We start from the raw sequence: 18,325 nt of genomic DNA on the forward strand, positions 1-18,325 counted from the left end.
GATATTTAGTATTTCTCCCTACAGGATAAAGTAGCATGGAAAGGCTTTAATCTCCTAATGATTTAGTGCTTGATGATCTTCAGTGAAGATATTGATGACCTTGGAGTCATGAGTGTGCAGTGACTGCAGGATTGTTGTTTTTGATTTCTTGAATGTTTGGGAGGGCTGATTTGTGTGTACATTCATACAACTGTATTTCTAAGTAATTTTTTGCAAGATTCTCTGCAAAGAAAGCAAGTAGAAATCATTTTGCTATTCAACAGAGGAAAGGATTTGTTGAGTGTGAGTTTTGTCCTTAGCTACAATAAAGAAGTCCACCTTTCCAAAACTGAAATTTTTTTTGTAGCAACCTGTCACTTATAGGGTATTTTATCCAATTTTCTAATTAATTTTCCTTATACATACTTACATGCCACACTGTATAATTTTAAGCTGTACAACAACATGGTGACATTGCTATTTTAAACTAGTCTCTCCTTTGGGCATCAGCGAGATGATCTCAGGACCACCAGGATTATAAATACTGTGTGAGAAGGTCAGGTTTAAAGTTTCCAAATCTCCATAAGAAAGCAAGCTTAATTTTCAATCCCCTTTATAAAGCCTGATGAATTTATTATCCTCTACAAGCATCAAAAGAAAACAGCTGAAAATTAAGCTGAAATGACATCTGTTCTATTTCATTCCTGTTGATAACTTGTTTACAGATATAAGAAAACTTGTGTTCATATCTTTGGATCGTGTTACTTCCCACAGGGTTATGACTACACTTCTTCAGAAGAGAGGACTAAAGATGAGCAGACACGTCTAGTTTTTTCATGTTTGATTTCCTTTATTTTAGTATTTTACAAACATTGGCCAGAATTTTTTCCACTATAGCATTTTCTATCAATACACCTTGCATTTATTTTCTTTGCATCTCTTGTTGGAGTAAGTGTGTGTTTCGTTCTAGTGGTCTGTCGTGGTATATTGTTTTTATTTGGTTTGATAAAACTTTGAATTCAGTTTGAGAGAAAATAACTGAAGTTTGAGTGTCTAGTTTGCCTGCAATGATTGCTGTTTAAAACCTGAGTTGAATTAGACCTGGCTTTTCCAGTTGCATTTTTCAGATAGTTAGGAAGACCAAAGTATCCACATAAATTAGGGTCATTTCTTTTAGTAAAGGAAAAATACTACATTATTGGTGCAATATATGATATAAGCTTCCTGTTTTATATTTGTGCTAGAAATAGTTTTACATGTTTCTTTAAAGTTCAGAAATCTTGCTTGGTTCTTTGTAGGAGTATTTGTGTTTATAATCATGCTAATTGTCTCATTAGGCTTTAGCAATTCTCCTTCTATGGGAATTCAGGAGTTTTTGAAGAGATCTCTATTTTAATTGGGAAGGTGGGAGCTTGTGGATTTTGTTCATTGTTTGAGACAGCGAGAAGGGGCACACTTGAACAGAGGCAGGAACCAGACACAGCAGTTCTGTGCAGCGTTGTTTGTACTGGAAACCATTATTGGGAATAAGAGCCAGATAAACTAGATTTGGCTGATGGTGGTTGGTGCTGGGAGAGAAACCTGCAGCTCACTCCAGTTCTTTGACACCACCACAGCTTTAAACATCACCTCTCCCTTAGTTCTTCTGGTCTAAGGATACCTCTGACTATTCCCAACCCTGCTCTTTGGAATGGCTTGATTTAAAAAAAAAAATAAATAAATTATGGTCCACTTCTTGAAACTTGAGTTGGGGTGAGTTGAGTGTTATTTGGTGATAGTTAAACTGGGAAAAAAAAATTAGCAAGAAAAATTTCCAATAGGGGAAACTATAAAAAGCACCTGTGGCAACAACCTCCCCACTGGAATGTGCAGCACTTCCAGTCACTGACTAAAGCTTTCACACACAGGTGATTCAGTGACATTGCGTTGAAGGATCTGACTGTTCAAAGCACTTAATGCATTGCATTTGTTTGATTGGATTTTTTTTTTATACCAATGATGTTCAAACCTGATTTTCAATGGTGTAAATAGCGAGACATATCATGAAAGGCAATGGATCTATATTATTATAAAGTTCATGTCAGAGCCTGTTGTGCTGGTAGCAGTAATTAGTTACATTTACTCAAGTTAGTTCTAGGTAGTTTTTGAGGTAAGTTATAAAGCCCATTTTAATGAAATTGTTAGGAGAAGACATTATTTATGTAATAATGCTCCTACTCATTTATTCACATATAAAATGCTAAAAATGAAAGAAAAATACTTAATTCAGGTAAGAAAGCAGAAGTAATTTATAGCCTCTTTTTAGTATGATGAGAGAGGTGTTTGGCCTCCAGATACAGCTGAATTTCAGAAAATGTTTTGCTCCATTGGTGGATGGAATTAGTAGAGCTGGGACACTTATAATGAAGGGAGATAGACAGGAGTCATAGGATTTGTTTTCAGATGCAGACTTCCCAAACTGCTGGTTTGTGGCTGGTATTCCAATTCATAGATTATAAATTCATATATTATAATAATGCCAGAGGGGATCATCGTATAATCTTGTCCTAGTACCAAGGACACAGTATTCTAGTAGCAGTTGCACCACTGCCAAAAGGAGAGGTAATACAATCTTTCTACTCCTACTTAATATTCCCATTTATCCATGTGAGGTTTGCCTTGGGCACATCAGCCAGTACTGAAACTGTGTTCAGATATCTCCACGTGCTTCCTAGCACAGATATCTCCCATCCGAAGTTTGACCTACATTTCTGTTTTGAATTCATTTATTCAAAACCTGGTCATGGCATTTTATACATTCACTGCATGTACAATGGGCTAAGGAGCTGCTGTGTACTCCTGGTGTGTCACTCACACCATGGTGGTGTTGGCTGCAGATCTTCAATAACCAGTTTTTGTTGTTTCCCCATTGCATTGCCAACTGGGAGAGGGTGAGAACTGGTCCTCGTGGGACCCAGCAGAAATAAGCCTGTTTTGTGTTCACACAAATACAGTTTGAAACTATCATCGTGTTCTAAGCTATTTTATATGTGCTCTGATGATTTTTTCGTATCGATCTACTTAATCAGGTTGTGTTTGGGCATTGTGGGAAGCACGGAGCAAATGAAGGATGTGCCAAACAGCAGATCATCTGGAAACATTCCTCCCACATGCGCATAATGCCATCTCCTGCACACTACCTGCCTGGCAAGAGCAGGCAGAAATACCTCTGAGCACAAGGACACATTTCATTCCTATTCAAACATGTGTCTTAAGGCTAGCTGGGAAAATAGAGTTCCTGCTGCCGGTACTGAACAGCCTCACTGCTGCTCTCAAAAGAAATTCTCTTTTTATCTTGGGATGTTTTGGCTGCAATACAGAACAAAACAGGAGCTTTTAAATGGTTGAGCACTTTGGGAAGTGGATTTGTTTCTTCATGTTTTTTTTTAACTTCTACTGTAGAGACAAAGACTGTGTCCTCTGCTAACCTGTTCATAATAATTATTAATTCCCTAAAAGACAGTGTTTATACCAGCATACAGTTGATAACACTGGTAAGATATAGCTTCTCAGTTTAGTGTATTGTTGCAGTTTTGGTGTTCAAGCACTCTGAAATACTAATCAAAGTACATCAGTGCAAGAGTCCAATATCACAAGTAGATCAGCACATAAAAAGCCTGGAAATGCATTTTCTTTTTAAACAAAGTGCTGTTCTGAAAAAAAACGCTTATAGATGTTTTATGAGGTACATTAGTTTCTCTAGCTCTTTCTGGTACTGGGACAATCTGTAACTTTACACTTGGATTATAATATTTATGAAAATATAGATTTTTATCTGAGTACAACTTCATAATTTTTTTTTAAAATAATGTAAAAAAATACCCCAGACCTCATTGCTCTTAATAGAGTCTCCAACTTCTACTGCTTTCCAAGTTAATAAAAACTGATTTGTTGAGCAATGTAGGTACTTTAAAAAGGCTGTATACTAATTTTTCACTGCGGGCTGTTGTGGTGGGTTGACCCTGGCTGGATGCCAGGTGCCCACCAAAGGCACTCTGTCACTCCTGTCCGCAGATGGGCAGGGGAGAGAAAATATAACAAAAGGCATGTTGGGACAAGGACAGAGAGAGATCACTCACCACTTACAGTCATGGACAGAACAGACTGGGGTAGGGGAAAACTCAGCTTATTACCAGAGTAGGATAGTGAGAAATAAAACCAAGTCTTAAAAAGACCTTCCCCCGACCCCTCCCTTTTTCCCAGGCTCAACTTCTCTCCCAAATTATCTTTCCCCCGAGTGGCCTGGGGGACAGGGGTCGGGGGCTGTGTTCAGTTTATCACACATTGTCTCTGCTGCTCCTTCCTCCCCAAGGGATGACTCCTCACACTCTTTTCCTGTTCCGGTGGGAGGTCCCTCCCACAGGAGGCAGTCCTCCATGAACTTTTCCAACATGAGCCTTTCCCAAGGGCTGCAGTTCTTCATTAACTGCTCCAGCATTGGTCAGTTCCATGGGTTGCAGTCCTTCAGGAACAGGCTGCTCCAGTGGGGGTCCCCTGCTGGCAAACTCTCTTCTCCATGGGTCTGCAGGTTCCTGCCAGGAGTCTGCCCTGTCATGGACTTCCCATGGTGTCATAGACTCCTTTGGGCATCCTGCTCGTCTGGCCAATGTCTACAGGTGGATCTCTGCTCCTCCATGGGCTCCAGGGGCACAGCTGCCTCACCAGGATCAGTACCACAGGCTGTGGAGGAATCTCTGCTCCAGCACCTGGAGCACCTTCTCCCCTCCTTCTGCACTGACCTTGGAGTCTGCAGAGCTGTTTCTCTCTCACATTCTTGCTTCTCTCTCTGGTTGTAGTTGCTGGGTTTTGTTTTGGTTTTTTTGGTAGGTTTTTTTCCCCTTCTTAAGTGCATTATCCCAGAGGCACCATCCCAGTTGCTGCTGGGTTTGGTCTTGGCCAGCGGTGGGTGACTCTTGGAGCCAGCTGACATTGGCTTTATTGGACATGGTGGAAGCTTCCAACATCTTCTCACAGAAGCCACCCCTGTGGCCCCTGCCCCCACCCCACTAGTAAAACCTCACCATGCAAAGCCAATAAAGCTATGAATTACTTCAATGAAGTAATTATTTTTTACTTAAGTGCCTGATTTAAATGGGAACAACTTTAACACCTACCAAATACAGCCAGAAACAAGCATTTGTGTGCTCTGAAACTTGAATGTAGCTGATATGAAGAACACCAGCTGTGGCTGCACAGTCAAAAATCATTACTGCATTTAGGTAGTGCCTCAAAGGATGTGCTTTTGTGTGCTCTCTTGAGACGAGCTTCTGAAATCATATATAGGTCTCTTTATTACTATAGTAGTAATCTCTATCCCGTTGCCTGTGGTGCGTGTAATACTTCCCATTTCTCAAGTCCCGCTTCACTGCTGCAGTTTGCTGTAATCGATAGCCCCAGTCACCTGCACCTGGAGGGTTTCCTGCATGTGGCACAGTCTTAATTGAGTCACTAGAGATTAAACTGGCTGAACAGAAGATATACAAGTGCTGCTGATCATGTTGGAATCACTGCAGGACCAGTAAAGAAGGTTTTGGATTGAAGGGGTTGCTAATGTTCAAGTCACTGCTGTCATCCCAGTTGGCACTCTGAGCCTTTTGGTGCCTTCTTGAGAACAGAAATTCCCACACCAGAGTAGTTTAATGGGGTCCCCAGGCTTCCAAGACTTTGGAGGTGAATGCTAATTGTTATTTCTGGTCATACCATCATTTCACAATGCAGATCATGCCAGAGTGACACTGGTGATTAATCTGTCAGGAGTTGTTGCCTTACCATTCCCTTTGTTAGAGATGTGTTTGAAGAACTGCGGAAGAAGGCAGATATCATCTCTAGTGACCTGGGAAATTGCAAACAGTAAAAGATAAATAAACTTCAGGTGGGCTCAGTGGTGCATGCCAGAGTCTGGATATTAAATGGAAGCTCATTATGCAGAAATGTGTTTGAAGCAAGGGCCAAGCAGAGGCACCAAAAGTTTCTTGGTCCAACAGGAAGCATCCTGAGGGTCCAGAGAACACTGTCACTTGCTGCTTTAGTGTTCACAGCACTTTATTGAAATACCATTTGAGGGAAAGAAGGGAGCTTACACAGTTGTGGTGTACCAGGAGGTTTTCTGTGCTTTTAAACATATAATCTTCAAATTAAGCCTGTACAAGCTTTTCGGTTCCCTTATATTTCAAGCAATGGCTCATAGAGGCCCTATATTGACTCTCAGAACTTGAGTAAAAAAACTTTAGTAAATGTCTTCAATATCTGAGCTATTAGACTGCCCATATGCTGTTAGAGTAGCTGTGTAACTGAACATGAGAAACTACTGAGATGACCAGATAATAAAAAGAAAATACCTCATCAGACCAGTGTTACATTTTGCAGGTGTGGTCATGTCTGTTGGGCAATTCAATGCTCTGCTACCACTTTTAATTGTATTTATAAAAATGTAATTAACTGAGCTGTAAGAATATGCTTGGAAGACACTTGTTCAGAAAACGCAGACCAGCATGAGCACTGCAAAAAGCAGTACCAGAGCTGTCAATACTAGCTTTAATTCAGAAAAATGCTGTTTTATAAGGTCTGTCACTGAATTCTTGATTCATGTTATCTATACAGAGAGACTGAAAGTGTATTCAGATATTTTGGGCATTGAAGGATGTATCAGATCTGCTGGTGTTTCTGTGCTTCAGAATTTTTTTATGTATGCCAGCTTTCACAGCTGCTTGATTAAAGTCCCTTTTGAGCATTTGCTAAAGAAAGAGACACCGTTTGTCTGGGTATCAGTTGTTCAGCAAATTTTCCAAAAGCATAAACCGTCTTTCGTAAATATTCTCATACTGGTGTATCCCAACTTCTGAAGTTTCAGGAAACGAGCAAACACCTTTGACTATAATTTAGGAGTGCTGTTATCTCAGAATGTGAGTCTTCAAGCCTGACTTCATTTGTTCGTATTCATGTTGATTAAGTAGAGTGTAAGTATAGTGTTAGTGTGAAGCAGCCTGGTTCCCCATTTTCTGAGGAAACATGAAAATTGTTGTTTGTTGTAGAAATTAAATAAATGTTAAATGAGGGAATAATTCTTTTAAAATTTCCATCTTGCCGTCATCAGTGGGTGAGCAGAAAGGGAACACTGGGAGTCACAGCAGAAGTTCTAGCCTCTTTCTCAGCCTGATACCAGTATAACAAAATAAACCAGTGTTTCAACCAGCTCAATCCATCCTGTGTCAGACCTCTTAAATACCATGTAAAGGACTCTCCTACCTGATTTATTAACCTTTAAGGTAGTTTAATACTCTTAACTAGATCCAGGTTCCTACAACTGCTTTATTATATCTGGGAGGCAAACAAAATACCCAGGGTGGTTCAACTTCCTTCAGGATTCTCTGGACAAGTTATAATTCTGTGTTAGCAAGATACTTGGGAATCCTTCCCATCCCAAGGATGACTTACCCAGAAGTTTTTAAATTAAATGAAATTTGTATGTGCACTACTTTTTCTGTTATAACTCCTACTCAGCTCTCCCTTAGCAGGTTATCAGTTTAAAATTCATTGTTGAGCTCACATCTTCTAAAGCGTGAAATTTAGTTTTGTCATATTTGAAGACATATTTCCTAGTTTTCCTCTAACACACTGCTAAAAAAAAAAATTCTTTTTTTTGTAAGCCATAGCTTTTCTTTTCTTATTTTTGTGTTTCAGTATTTATCCACATTTTGAAAGGATTGCCAGTTGCCATTTTCCTGTGCTTTACATACAAACAAACGGGCAAATCAGTAAATGAAGGGTAAATGAAACTCTGGGATAACATGTTATAGTATTCATTTTTATAAATGACTGTCCTTTCTCAGAATTTTCGTATAACTGCACTCATTCAGCCAACACTCTTCATTGTCTGCAAATTACCAATGACAGTCTCAGTTCTCCTCCCAGCAGATGCCCTCATTCTAGACAGTTTTACATCATTCAGACATCACTTCAAATCCACAAAGATTTGTAATTGTTTTGGAAAGCTGAAGGCCTGTAGCACCAGAGCAGACAAGTAGTCGGATTTCCCAACATTATCAGTAGGAGATTAAGTTATATCAAGACAGAACGGCAACAAACATTAAGCCTGCTGAGAAAACTGGACCTTTAATTTTTAAAACTCTTTAAGTTGCTGGTCAAATCAACTCATGACCTTGATTTACTCACCTCTTTCCAAGTTTGTGTGCTGTTACATCACTCTCTTTTAAAACCGTTTGTGAAAAAGCAGTTTATTGAGGAAAATACCAGCTCCTATTCTAAATCCTGGTAGATAGTCATGTAAGTCATGGATTGTAGCAAACTCTATAAAGTGGTGGTGGTGACAACTGGGAAGATCATCCCTTGACCATTTCTTGGGTGGTCCCGTGCCGAGCCAGGAGTTGGACCTTGATGATCCTCGTGGGTCCCTTCCAACTCGGGATATTCTATGATTGACAAGGACGTTCAGTGAAGCTGCCAAGACTACACATGCTCCTGCCTTTAAAAAGACCTTCTGTCTTGAACACCAAGAGAAGCAGTAGCTGTTTGTAGGTGGGCAGCAGGAAGAGCTTCCATTCAAAAGGAAGCACTGGGCATTGTAAGCTTAAACCCAAGGAAATGACCATGTACAGAAAATGCCTAAAAAGGATGGGCTTGTGCAGGCATGTCATAGACAAGACTCCAAGGGTGGTAATTAATTCCAGTTTTGTTCCCAGAAAGCTTCAGTTCTCTTCTAGCTTCTGCCACCACTCCTGCATTTACTCCTGCTCTGCCCCAGCCCTGCCTTGACTCCATGGTATTGTTCTGCTTCATAATTCTACACAGTCTTGCTGAAATCCTTCAGCCTCCTCATTGTCCTATCTGAGACCTTTTCACAAGAAACTACAAGGTGGAGAAAGCAGTGACCAAAGACATGTAAAAATAAAAAAAGATGGTCTTGTCAAATCATCTATTGAGAGTTTCAGATGATGATACAAGACAGTTAATCTTCAGGTATTTCTTCTGTTGCAGGGTGGGAACAACGCAGGCCATACTGTCGTTGTTGATGGGAAAGAATATGATTTTCACCTATTTCCTAGTGGCATCATTAATCCAAAGGCAATTTCTTTTATTGGTAAGACAATTATGCAATTTATTATATAAAATAACATTGTATAGTGGATAGCTGCAACTGTATTTTTTAGTAACAAGTAAAGAAAATCATATAAGTGACAGTCAGATTTGCTTCAGCTGTATGACTTCTATTCCACTGCTGCTTTAACATGAAGAATTACTCTACTTTTAATGTCAATTTAGTTTATGCTTTTAGAAAGCTGACAGCAAGAACACCCTCTTCCTGTCATTTTACTCCTTCTTATACCTTATGGTGCAAGTTTGGATTCCAGTTGTACACTCCTTTTATACTTTCAGAAATCTGTGTGCTATTCTTTGAGGACACAAACCCCAGTACTTAGGCTAAATAAATAGTGTAATTTATCTCTGACATCTCTTTACTGACTTTTCAGAAGCAGGCCCCGAAATACCAGACTCTGCTTGGAAGGTTGTCATCCAGTCTCCTTTTTGTTCACGTCACCAGCTGTTTAGGGTGCTGTTGTATTTTGCTATAAAGATATTCGGTGCAGATGGCATCATAAAAAGGTTTGCATTGCCTACTGGACATTAAACTCATATTTAAATGATAGGCAAATTTAAGGCCCAAACTTATGATTCTTTCTGACAGAAATTGTGTACAGTCTGTGCAAGAAATGAGTCTAATTTTAGTGAGTCATGGACTTTCAGTTTTTTTCCATTTGATAATTTCCAAATAAATGATTGAAATATATTAAACATATTTTTCCTCTCAGCTAAATATGCTGTGTTATCTTGCTTTCTGATTTACTCCCTTGTCAATTAGTAATGACTGTTACTTCAGTTTTGCTAAATTTAGGCTGAGACAGGCTCTTGCATATATTTCTGATGTTCCCAAGAAGGCAGCAGCTGTTTCCAGCCCACTGCATCACTAATCCTCCACGTCTCGCCAGCACTGCCCTGTATTGCTTGTGGATTCTATGTTGTACTCAAAAGCAGGAGGGAAGCATTGCTAATGCATTACAGCACAAGTTCGAGCTGAGTTTAAAACAAATACCTGAGTATTGAAGAAAATTTATGTATTTTCACGCAGGCTTGTCAGTGTGGTAAGGCCACGGACTTCTTTGAGCTTCTCCCTGTGAACAATTGAGGCTGAAGTCGTGGGGCAAAGTCCACCACAAACAAAGACAAGAATCTGCTTACCTCAGCTGGCTGTGCAGCAGCCTGGCGTTCACGCCTGAAACAAGCCAGCTCTGGTTTTCCTGATTTTAGCAGGCTGGTAGCTGCTTTCCCGAAATCAAGATTTGTCCAAAAAGTTCTCAAGACCACTTTGTGAGAAATTTAGTTTTGCTTTTTAAATAAAACTTTAGACAGCAAGTGTTTACAATGCCTTACTTCCTAAGAGCGAGTATTTTATTCCTTGCTTTAAAATAAGTCATTTATGTTCCCAAAGGTAATGGAGTGGTTATACATTTACCAGGCCTGTTTGAAGAAGCTGAAAAGAATGAAAAGAAAGGTTTGTATCAAGTAATTTTTAACCTACCTTTATATCAGCAGCCAGGTTGAGGGTTTTTGTAAGCTGTTGTTTCTGGCCATAAGTACTCGGTGCAATAACAGTCTGGATTTTAAAAACGGTATTTAAAATGTTTAATTGTGTTGTAGTCTTCAGACGTATTTTCAAAATCAGTCTTTTCATGTGTTTTGGGGAGTTTTATGGCGTTTGATACCACATTAGATGGAAAATAAATCCTAAAGTGTGTGGTAAGCTCCCTTTGACCTCAAAATGAGATGATTTAACCCAGAGTTTCTGTGCCCAAATATAAACTCAGTTGATTCTGCTTTGAGTGAGGCTTTGGACCCTATGACCTTCCAAGGTCCCTTACTTCCTAGATTGTTTCATGTTTCTATATAGAAATCCTCTATTTTCTGAGGCACAAATGGAGTTTAAGTGATGTATTGTATAGCGAGTTAAACAAGATTTCCTTGAAGTAAGAATTGTGTGTAAGCCACAGCATTATGGCATTAAGAAGTGAGTATCTTTTTCCATGCCAAAATGAGAAAGGTGATAAGTTAAAAATGAGAAAAGTTTGTTAACAGAAACATTGCTATATTTGGTGTTTGCTTATGGTTTATCCATTTTGTCTGGAGTCTTCTTAACAAGAAGTTATATAAACTTGAAGAAAAGCATAGAAAAACTGAAAGTCAATGTCAAAGTTGGACCAATCAGCACAGCTGAAATCCTACCTTTCTTTATATCTTCTGACAGGTTTAAAAGATTGGGAGAAAAGACTGATTATATCAGATAGAGCACATATAGGTAAGCGACGATTGAAGGGGGAAAAAAACCTTGCACATGATTGCTTAGCTCATGATGCTAAACTTATCCCACAGAGCAGTGATGTATTTGATCTAACACAGCTTCTTTGTATGTTGTGTATCTGAAGGATAATAATGGAATTTGTATCCACTGAAGAGGGATGTTTTACATGTTTTCACAACCTTTAAGGAATACTCACTCTGTTTTCTCTTGAGGAGGCCTGTGCACTGTCAGTGACAGTAAAGGCACTTTGTCTTGAAATTGTGGATGTCTGTGATGTAAAGAATGTTTTTCTCCTTTGGTCTTCCACTAAATCCATTTGATTTTCCATTGCAGTGTTTGACTTTCACCAGGCAGTAGATGGGCTCCAGGAAGTGCAGCGTCAAGCACAAGAAGGCAAAAAGTAAATATTTTCAACTCCCTCATTTCATTAATAGTTATGCAAATTTGAAAAAAATGGTGTAATTTTGGAAAACAGAAGTACAATGTATCTCTAAAGAGTCTTGTTGATATTACTAATTCTGTGACTCAGTTCTGCTTCTCTTATGTTAGTGAACAAACTAACAAACTGTCAGCCAGACTCAAGGCTTCATGCTTTACTGCATACCACAAATATTAGCAATATTTATGCAAAGCCTGAAAGTTGGTATATATTTGGTATTATAGAACTTTAATATCTTTTTATGTCTCAGACCTCCTTCCCAATATGTGATATAGTGAAGAGCTTTAACAAAATTACTTGGCATAAAGTGTATTTTTGCATATATTTATACATGTTGGGGTGGGTGTTATTTCCACTTAGTATTGGCACAACGAAGAAGGGGATTGGACCAACATATTCTTCCAAAGCTGCACGAACAGGCCTTCGGATTTGTGACCTCCTTTCTGACTTTGATGAATTTTCTTCAAGGTACAACCATTTTCATTTCTAAATATTATGTTAAAGAGTGATATATTTTGGCTGACAGATTTGCTTTTAAGGGGATGTTTTTAAATATATGTCTGAATTTTGTATATAAATTGTCTAGAAGGAGAAGAAAACTGGAAAGAATGTGTGTGTGTGTGTGTGTGTATTTCATGTACTTCACAGATTTTCTCATAATTTAAAATGTAATTTTGTACATTGGGAAATGCACTGGTTGAGAAATCAAAGTCCTGGGTATTTTCTGCCTGTAGCTCTCAGTATATGCTGCAAATAATATAAACTGATTTCTTGCCAAGGGTTCTGTGAACAGTGACTATGTTCCTCAGAGATACAATTTCAATATTTTTCAGATTTAAAAATCTGGCACAGCAATACAAGTCAATGTTTCCCTCATTGGAAATAGATACAGAAGGACAACTGAAAAAGCTAAAGGTAAGGATTTAACACTTGTAATATTTATTTTCATTTAAAAAATACAACCAAAGTGTACTAGAACTACCACTGATTGAACTAATTAACTAATTTATATGAAAAATGCATGTGTTCATTGTTATAAAAGCTTTAATAAGCAGTAACTATGCTTTGTAATAGAATGTTTTCTCTTATTGTAGGTATTAATTTAAACTTTGTGGATGATTTAATTCTCCTGTAATATTTTACTTTTTTGAATGTTGTTTAAAATGACTGTTGTATTAAAGTAGTCAAGAGAATGCAGGGTGAGAATTTCAGTTAGTGTTCTCCAGTCTCTCTGATGGACTTCCATGATTACTGAAGAAACGTTCGTGGAAACGTTTTTCAGGATCCTGGTATTACAAGAATATTGTCTTTTTATAAATAAGTTCAGAAGAGACACTGATAAAACAGCTTCTTTCATGAATATGTGAGAAAAGAGGATGCTAAAAATATCTCTTACCTTTCCCAAGTTTTGTCTCACACTTGTTCAGAGCTGACACCCTAAAGATATTTTTAATATGCAAAAGGAGTGGTTTTTTTTTCTTCTGGTGCTTGCACTATTTCTATGTCCCGTTCTCAGTGTGTCTAGACTATCAACACACTATCTAGAGACTACAGCAACAAAATTTGATAAGTATACCACACCTCTGTGAACAGAAATTATACAGAAATTATGGCATTCTAATGCCATAATAGGTCATGTGTTCTTATGTGGTTCAATAGATTGATTTGTTTTCAATAGATTATAAGCTAGTGGTTGTATTTTTCAGGAAAACACAGTTATTGAGGCTGGAAGCTTAGAATTATCTGTATGTTTCGTCCTTCAAAAGTGAACAGAGTGTTCCCTGCTTCCAGCCATTGTCTGGGGAAGCTGACATTTGTTCTCAATTTGCAGGGATATGCTGAAAAAATAAGACCCATGGTTCGAGATGGTGTGTATTTTATGTATGAAGCTCTTCATGGCTCTCCAAAGAAGATCCTTGTTGAAGGAGCCAATGCAGCATTACTTGATATTGACTTTGGTAAGTTATATTCTAAACTCAGTTTAACTCCTAAGAGATCAGTTTTATTTTGATTAGTTTTATTTTGATTTCAGTTTATATTCACTTGGCAAACAGCAGGAAAATAGGGAAACAAAATAGTCTTTCCTTAATAGGAACAGATCTCCCTGAAGTAAAGCACAAATAAGACAGGAATTGTATCATTAACAGGATTAAATGCTTAGGGTTTAAAAATTGATTTTTTGTGAAGTTTATTCCAGTGGAGTTGAAATTTCACCCCAGACATTCTTGTCTTTATTACTTTTAAATATGAGTGTACACATTTCCAGACAATCCAGGCACTCGTTGCAGTGCTGCTGAGATAATTCCTCTGCAGTGGAGGGAGGATTAAACTCATGCAGTAACCTGTAAGTCTTGCTGCTTCAGTTTGTCTCTGCTCTGCTTTCTTACCAAAAGTCTAATTAAACAACCTAGTTCTCAATGAAAATGAAATGAAGAACTGAGAGATTCTCCAATCCGGAGTCACAGTGTAGAGATTATGAGTAACCTCTTAAGACTTAGACAATTTGTGGCAGATACTCAGAGCCACTTGTGTAGAGCATTTGGAATGTCAGACAGTGACCTTTACACCAGGCTCTCCATGGATGTAGTGGAAATACTTTCTGTGATACACAAGACATTGAAAAAAAGCTTTACACAGCAGCAGCATCTTATAATAGATCCCATGCCTAATGGATGTAGTATTAAGATGCTTTTCAGCTTCTCCCTTGTGGGCCATTCTCAGTGAAAGTTACCAAGAATGAATGACATGTAGCAAGAAGAATTTCCCTGCTCTTTGGCTGCTGTTTCAGTTTAGCTTTAAAGCCAAACATAGAGGTGAAAATATCCTTTGAAGTGATAAAGGAGAAACAGTCTTTGTTTCTTACCATTGCTGAAGGAGGGTTGTGCTGTTGTGTTTTGACAGGCACGTATCCCTTCGTGACCTCATCGAACTGCACCGTGGGCGGTGTGTGCACCGGGCTTGGTGTCCCTCCCCAGCACGTGGGTGATGTGTATGGAGTGGTGAAGGCCTACACCACTCGTGTGGGAATTGGAGCCTTCCCCACCGAGCAGATTAATGTAGGTTTAACGTTACAAAATGTGATGTATACAGTTGCCAACAAATAGCAGTCGATGGAATGGGATAAGGGTATACCAGGAATAAATAAGCGCTGTAATAATAATGCCGAGCAATCTCGCTCGTGAAGAGGAGAATCACATTACAGACTTAAGGTATTTTTCATCAGTTTGATGATGTTATATTGCAGGGACCATGCTTCTGTTGTAGTGAATTATGTGAAAACAGATTTCATCGTCTTATATAAGATCTTTAGGTGTATTTCAGTGGCAAGAGTGTGTTGTAGACTGGAACTGTCAGTGCGTCAAAGGAGAGTGTAAATTACAAGATAAAACTTCTGAGCTTAACAGCCTGTGTTCTGTGTGATTTATGGAGTAAATGTGGCATGTGCATCAGCCAGTCATGCACAAATTGATCAATAAAAAGAAGGAGAGAGATTTTGATTCTTTTAAACTGTCTACTGTATTTTCATTATCAAGAAACTAGAAAACTTAGGTATTGATTATGAGCTATGCACATGGCAATCTCTAGGTCAGTGTTCTGAATCTAATTTAAGGATTTAGTCACTAAAATCCTTTCTCTAATAACTCAAATGAGTTAGTGGTATCCTTTAGGTTTATGGATAATGAACATGAAGTTTCTTCCTTCTTCATTTTTAGCCCATTATAGACACTGCCAGTCCAAAAGGAACAGTTTCATACTGTGGTAAAACCAGGGATTACTTGACATGGACATGGAGTCTACCTAGATATTGTACAAGCATTGGTCTTGTCCCAAGCATTTACAGTCTTGTCTGTAAAAACAATAGATGCCAAAAGACCAGATGAAGCAAACACAATTTTAAAGATGGCTGAATTGCCAAGGAAATCTTCCTTTTAGATGAAGAAGGAAGAAAAGTGTCTCCTTGGAACATGAAATAGTCATATTAAATAAGTGGTTTGAAATGCTAATGATTGCAATACAAAAATCCTGTTCATGAGGGACTTTGTTCTCTGCCTTAGTCCCATCCTAGTAAAACTTAACTTTTTTTTTCATTTTTGCTTAAAAAGAAAAGTCTTGAAATTGAACATATTTTTCTTGCTGTTCATGCGGTTTTTCAGTGAGATACCATCAGCATTCTTTCTGTCTTATTTTAGGAAATTGGAGATCTTTTACAGTCCCGTGGCCACGAGTGGGGAGTAACTACAGGCAGAAAGAGACGCTGTGGCTGGTTAGATCTTGTCATTTTGAAATATGCTCATATGATCAACGGATTCACTGCGTAAGCATCAAAGATTTTGCGCTACATTTGGAAGTGATAATTTTGTGCTTCGCAGAATAAATATGTAGGTAACATTAATATAAGTCCAGTAAAGTGTTACATTTTAAGCAATACATTAATTCACAGTGGGCAACTGAGAATTGTCTTAATGCTAATAATATAATCTAATTCCCTTTTTTTTTTTAATTAAGCAACTTCATGACATCATAGCAGTGATTTTTTTGGTGTATGTTTTCACTTTGCTTACCTCAGATGGCCAGTGTAGGTTGGATCAATGTATCGGTTTTCTAACAGTTTGCTCTAGTGTTCTTGATCCAGTGCTTTCATACTGTCTTGTGCTGGGTTTGAGCTTTGGTTGCCTCTAGTGGATCCTACTTGTAGGACCAATTCTGCATCATTTGGAACTACTGCCTCTATAAGTGAAATAAATGGGATGACCCAAAGTATACAGTGGCTGGCACAGTTTTCATTCCAAGTTCATTTATTTACAAATGTTGCATTATAAATTCTGCTTTTAATGGGCTGACTTTTTTTTTCATTGGGATGAAGTGACTTACTTGGTTGATAAAATATTTTATAATTCAAAATACATACAAAATTGGCATTTTACAGGAAAAGTGGATGTTTAAAGGAGCTGTTCATGACCATAATGCCCTCAAGCTAGCTTGTGCCTAGTGCTAAAATACTAGTAGCTATCACAAGCCATTAATTTGTAACTAGCTACCAATCTGTATCTTCAGAAAAAGTTGCAAAAGTTTCATAACAGTTTTGTTCATATGAAGTGTAGACTTACTGATGCATTCAGGCAAACTTGTTCATATATGCAAATACATGACTCTGGGAATTTTAATGTATTATAAACCAAGACAATTTAATGTTGTTTATGCTACTACTAATATTGCAAAGGAACAATGGTCTTGTTCATTAATTTATCAGAAGGGTTTTTAGGTTTTGGTTTGGTATTTTTTTTACTTGGATGTATATTTTGCTTTAACTTAAGCATCTCTATGTGGAAATAGCTTTAAGAAGTCATTAAGTTGCCTTTTATTTCAGTTCTATACAATTACTGCCCTCCTATCAATAAAACTATGTCATCTCTGATAGCTGTGACAGTGAAAAAACATGGGCAGATAAAAACATTTAAAAAGTTGAAGAACTGTCTGTAGGTGCTTCTTTCCCAGAAAGTCTTTTCCTTTAATCTTTGAATTCATCACATACTTACTGAGCACATACAGCATGGACTATTATGCACATACCTGTCTCTAAATCCTTAACTACTCAGATTTTTACCAAGCAAGGTCTAGGATATTGTTTCTGGAGAATTTGACTAGTGCTAAAATGCAGTTTTATTCTGATCAGTGAATACTACAGTGTCTTCTCAAGGTTCCATTTTTGTGTACCAATTGGTTCATTCACAAGATGAAAAAGGTTCATTAAACTGACAGCACAGCTCGGGCACTGAAAGTCAGGCTGGGATCCTTCCTACTGAACTGCAGACGTGGTTTTAGTAACCAGACCATGCTTACTCTGTTATAAAAGTGTAACTTAGTAAATAAATCTGTCATAGAATTGTTGTGAATCAGTAGGAGTACTAAAAAGTCGCCATCAATGATGTCAAGTGCTGTACCCCTCCCAAACCAGGACCCCCAAGTGCCACTTCACCTGGTGTGCATTTTCATGCACTGAGCTGAACACTGTGCACCTGTGTGAGCAGCCAAGAGTTGGGAAATGTGTTGTAGTAACTCAGTCATGTATTCATTCCAGAGGCATGAATTCAATTAACAGTGTTCATAGTTTAATGCATTTATGTATTTCTGCTGGCTGGGCTGCCTGAGCTGGACTTCGGAAAGGGGAAAAAAAAAAAGGTGGAAAGTGTTGAAGAGGAGATTCATTATATGTGTAATTTTAACTGATGTTTTTCTGTGCAGTTTGGCATTAACAAAACTGGATATTCTCGATGTCCTTGATGAAATTAAAATTGGTGTTGCCTACAAATTGGGTGGAAAAAGAATTCCATATTTTCCAGGTAAGTTGTTAAACATCTATGTTCATTTTTATCTTTTCTGCCAGTTAAGTCACCCCTGTTGGGAAAGACTGTTTGCTTTTTAAAATCAGGCTTGATTTCTTGTTCGCTGGACCTTCTGTAGCAATTTGTGGAGCTGCAGTATCTGTGTAAAGGCAG

At 38.1% G+C, this 18,325-nt stretch overlaps 1 protein-coding gene across 1 annotated transcript in view; it reads left to right on the forward strand.

Annotated features, from left to right (window-relative positions):
• ADSSL1 (adenylosuccinate synthase like 1) overlaps positions 1–18,325 on the forward strand; it is a 28,774-nt gene that overhangs the window by 6,160 nt on the left and 4,289 nt on the right. The window contains exons 2-11 of the mRNA XM_027674102.1: positions 9,013–9,115; positions 10,523–10,585; positions 11,336–11,386; positions 11,723–11,789; positions 12,189–12,296; positions 12,662–12,743; positions 13,660–13,786; positions 14,730–14,884; positions 16,019–16,143; positions 18,072–18,169. Coding sequence (XP_027529903.1) covers positions 9,013–9,115; positions 10,523–10,585; positions 11,336–11,386; positions 11,723–11,789; positions 12,189–12,296; positions 12,662–12,743; positions 13,660–13,786; positions 14,730–14,884; positions 16,019–16,143; positions 18,072–18,169 — 979 coding nt within the window. The remainder of the gene's footprint in view (positions 1–9,012; positions 9,116–10,522; positions 10,586–11,335; positions 11,387–11,722; positions 11,790–12,188; positions 12,297–12,661; positions 12,744–13,659; positions 13,787–14,729; positions 14,885–16,018; positions 16,144–18,071; positions 18,170–18,325) is intronic.

The sequence above is a fragment of the Neopelma chrysocephalum genome, unplaced genomic scaffold, assembly GCF_003984885.1.
Source record: "Neopelma chrysocephalum unplaced genomic scaffold, ASM398488v2 Primary Assembly neopelma1_24, whole genome shotgun sequence".
NCBI lineage: Eukaryota > Metazoa > Chordata > Aves > Passeriformes > Pipridae > Neopelma > Neopelma chrysocephalum.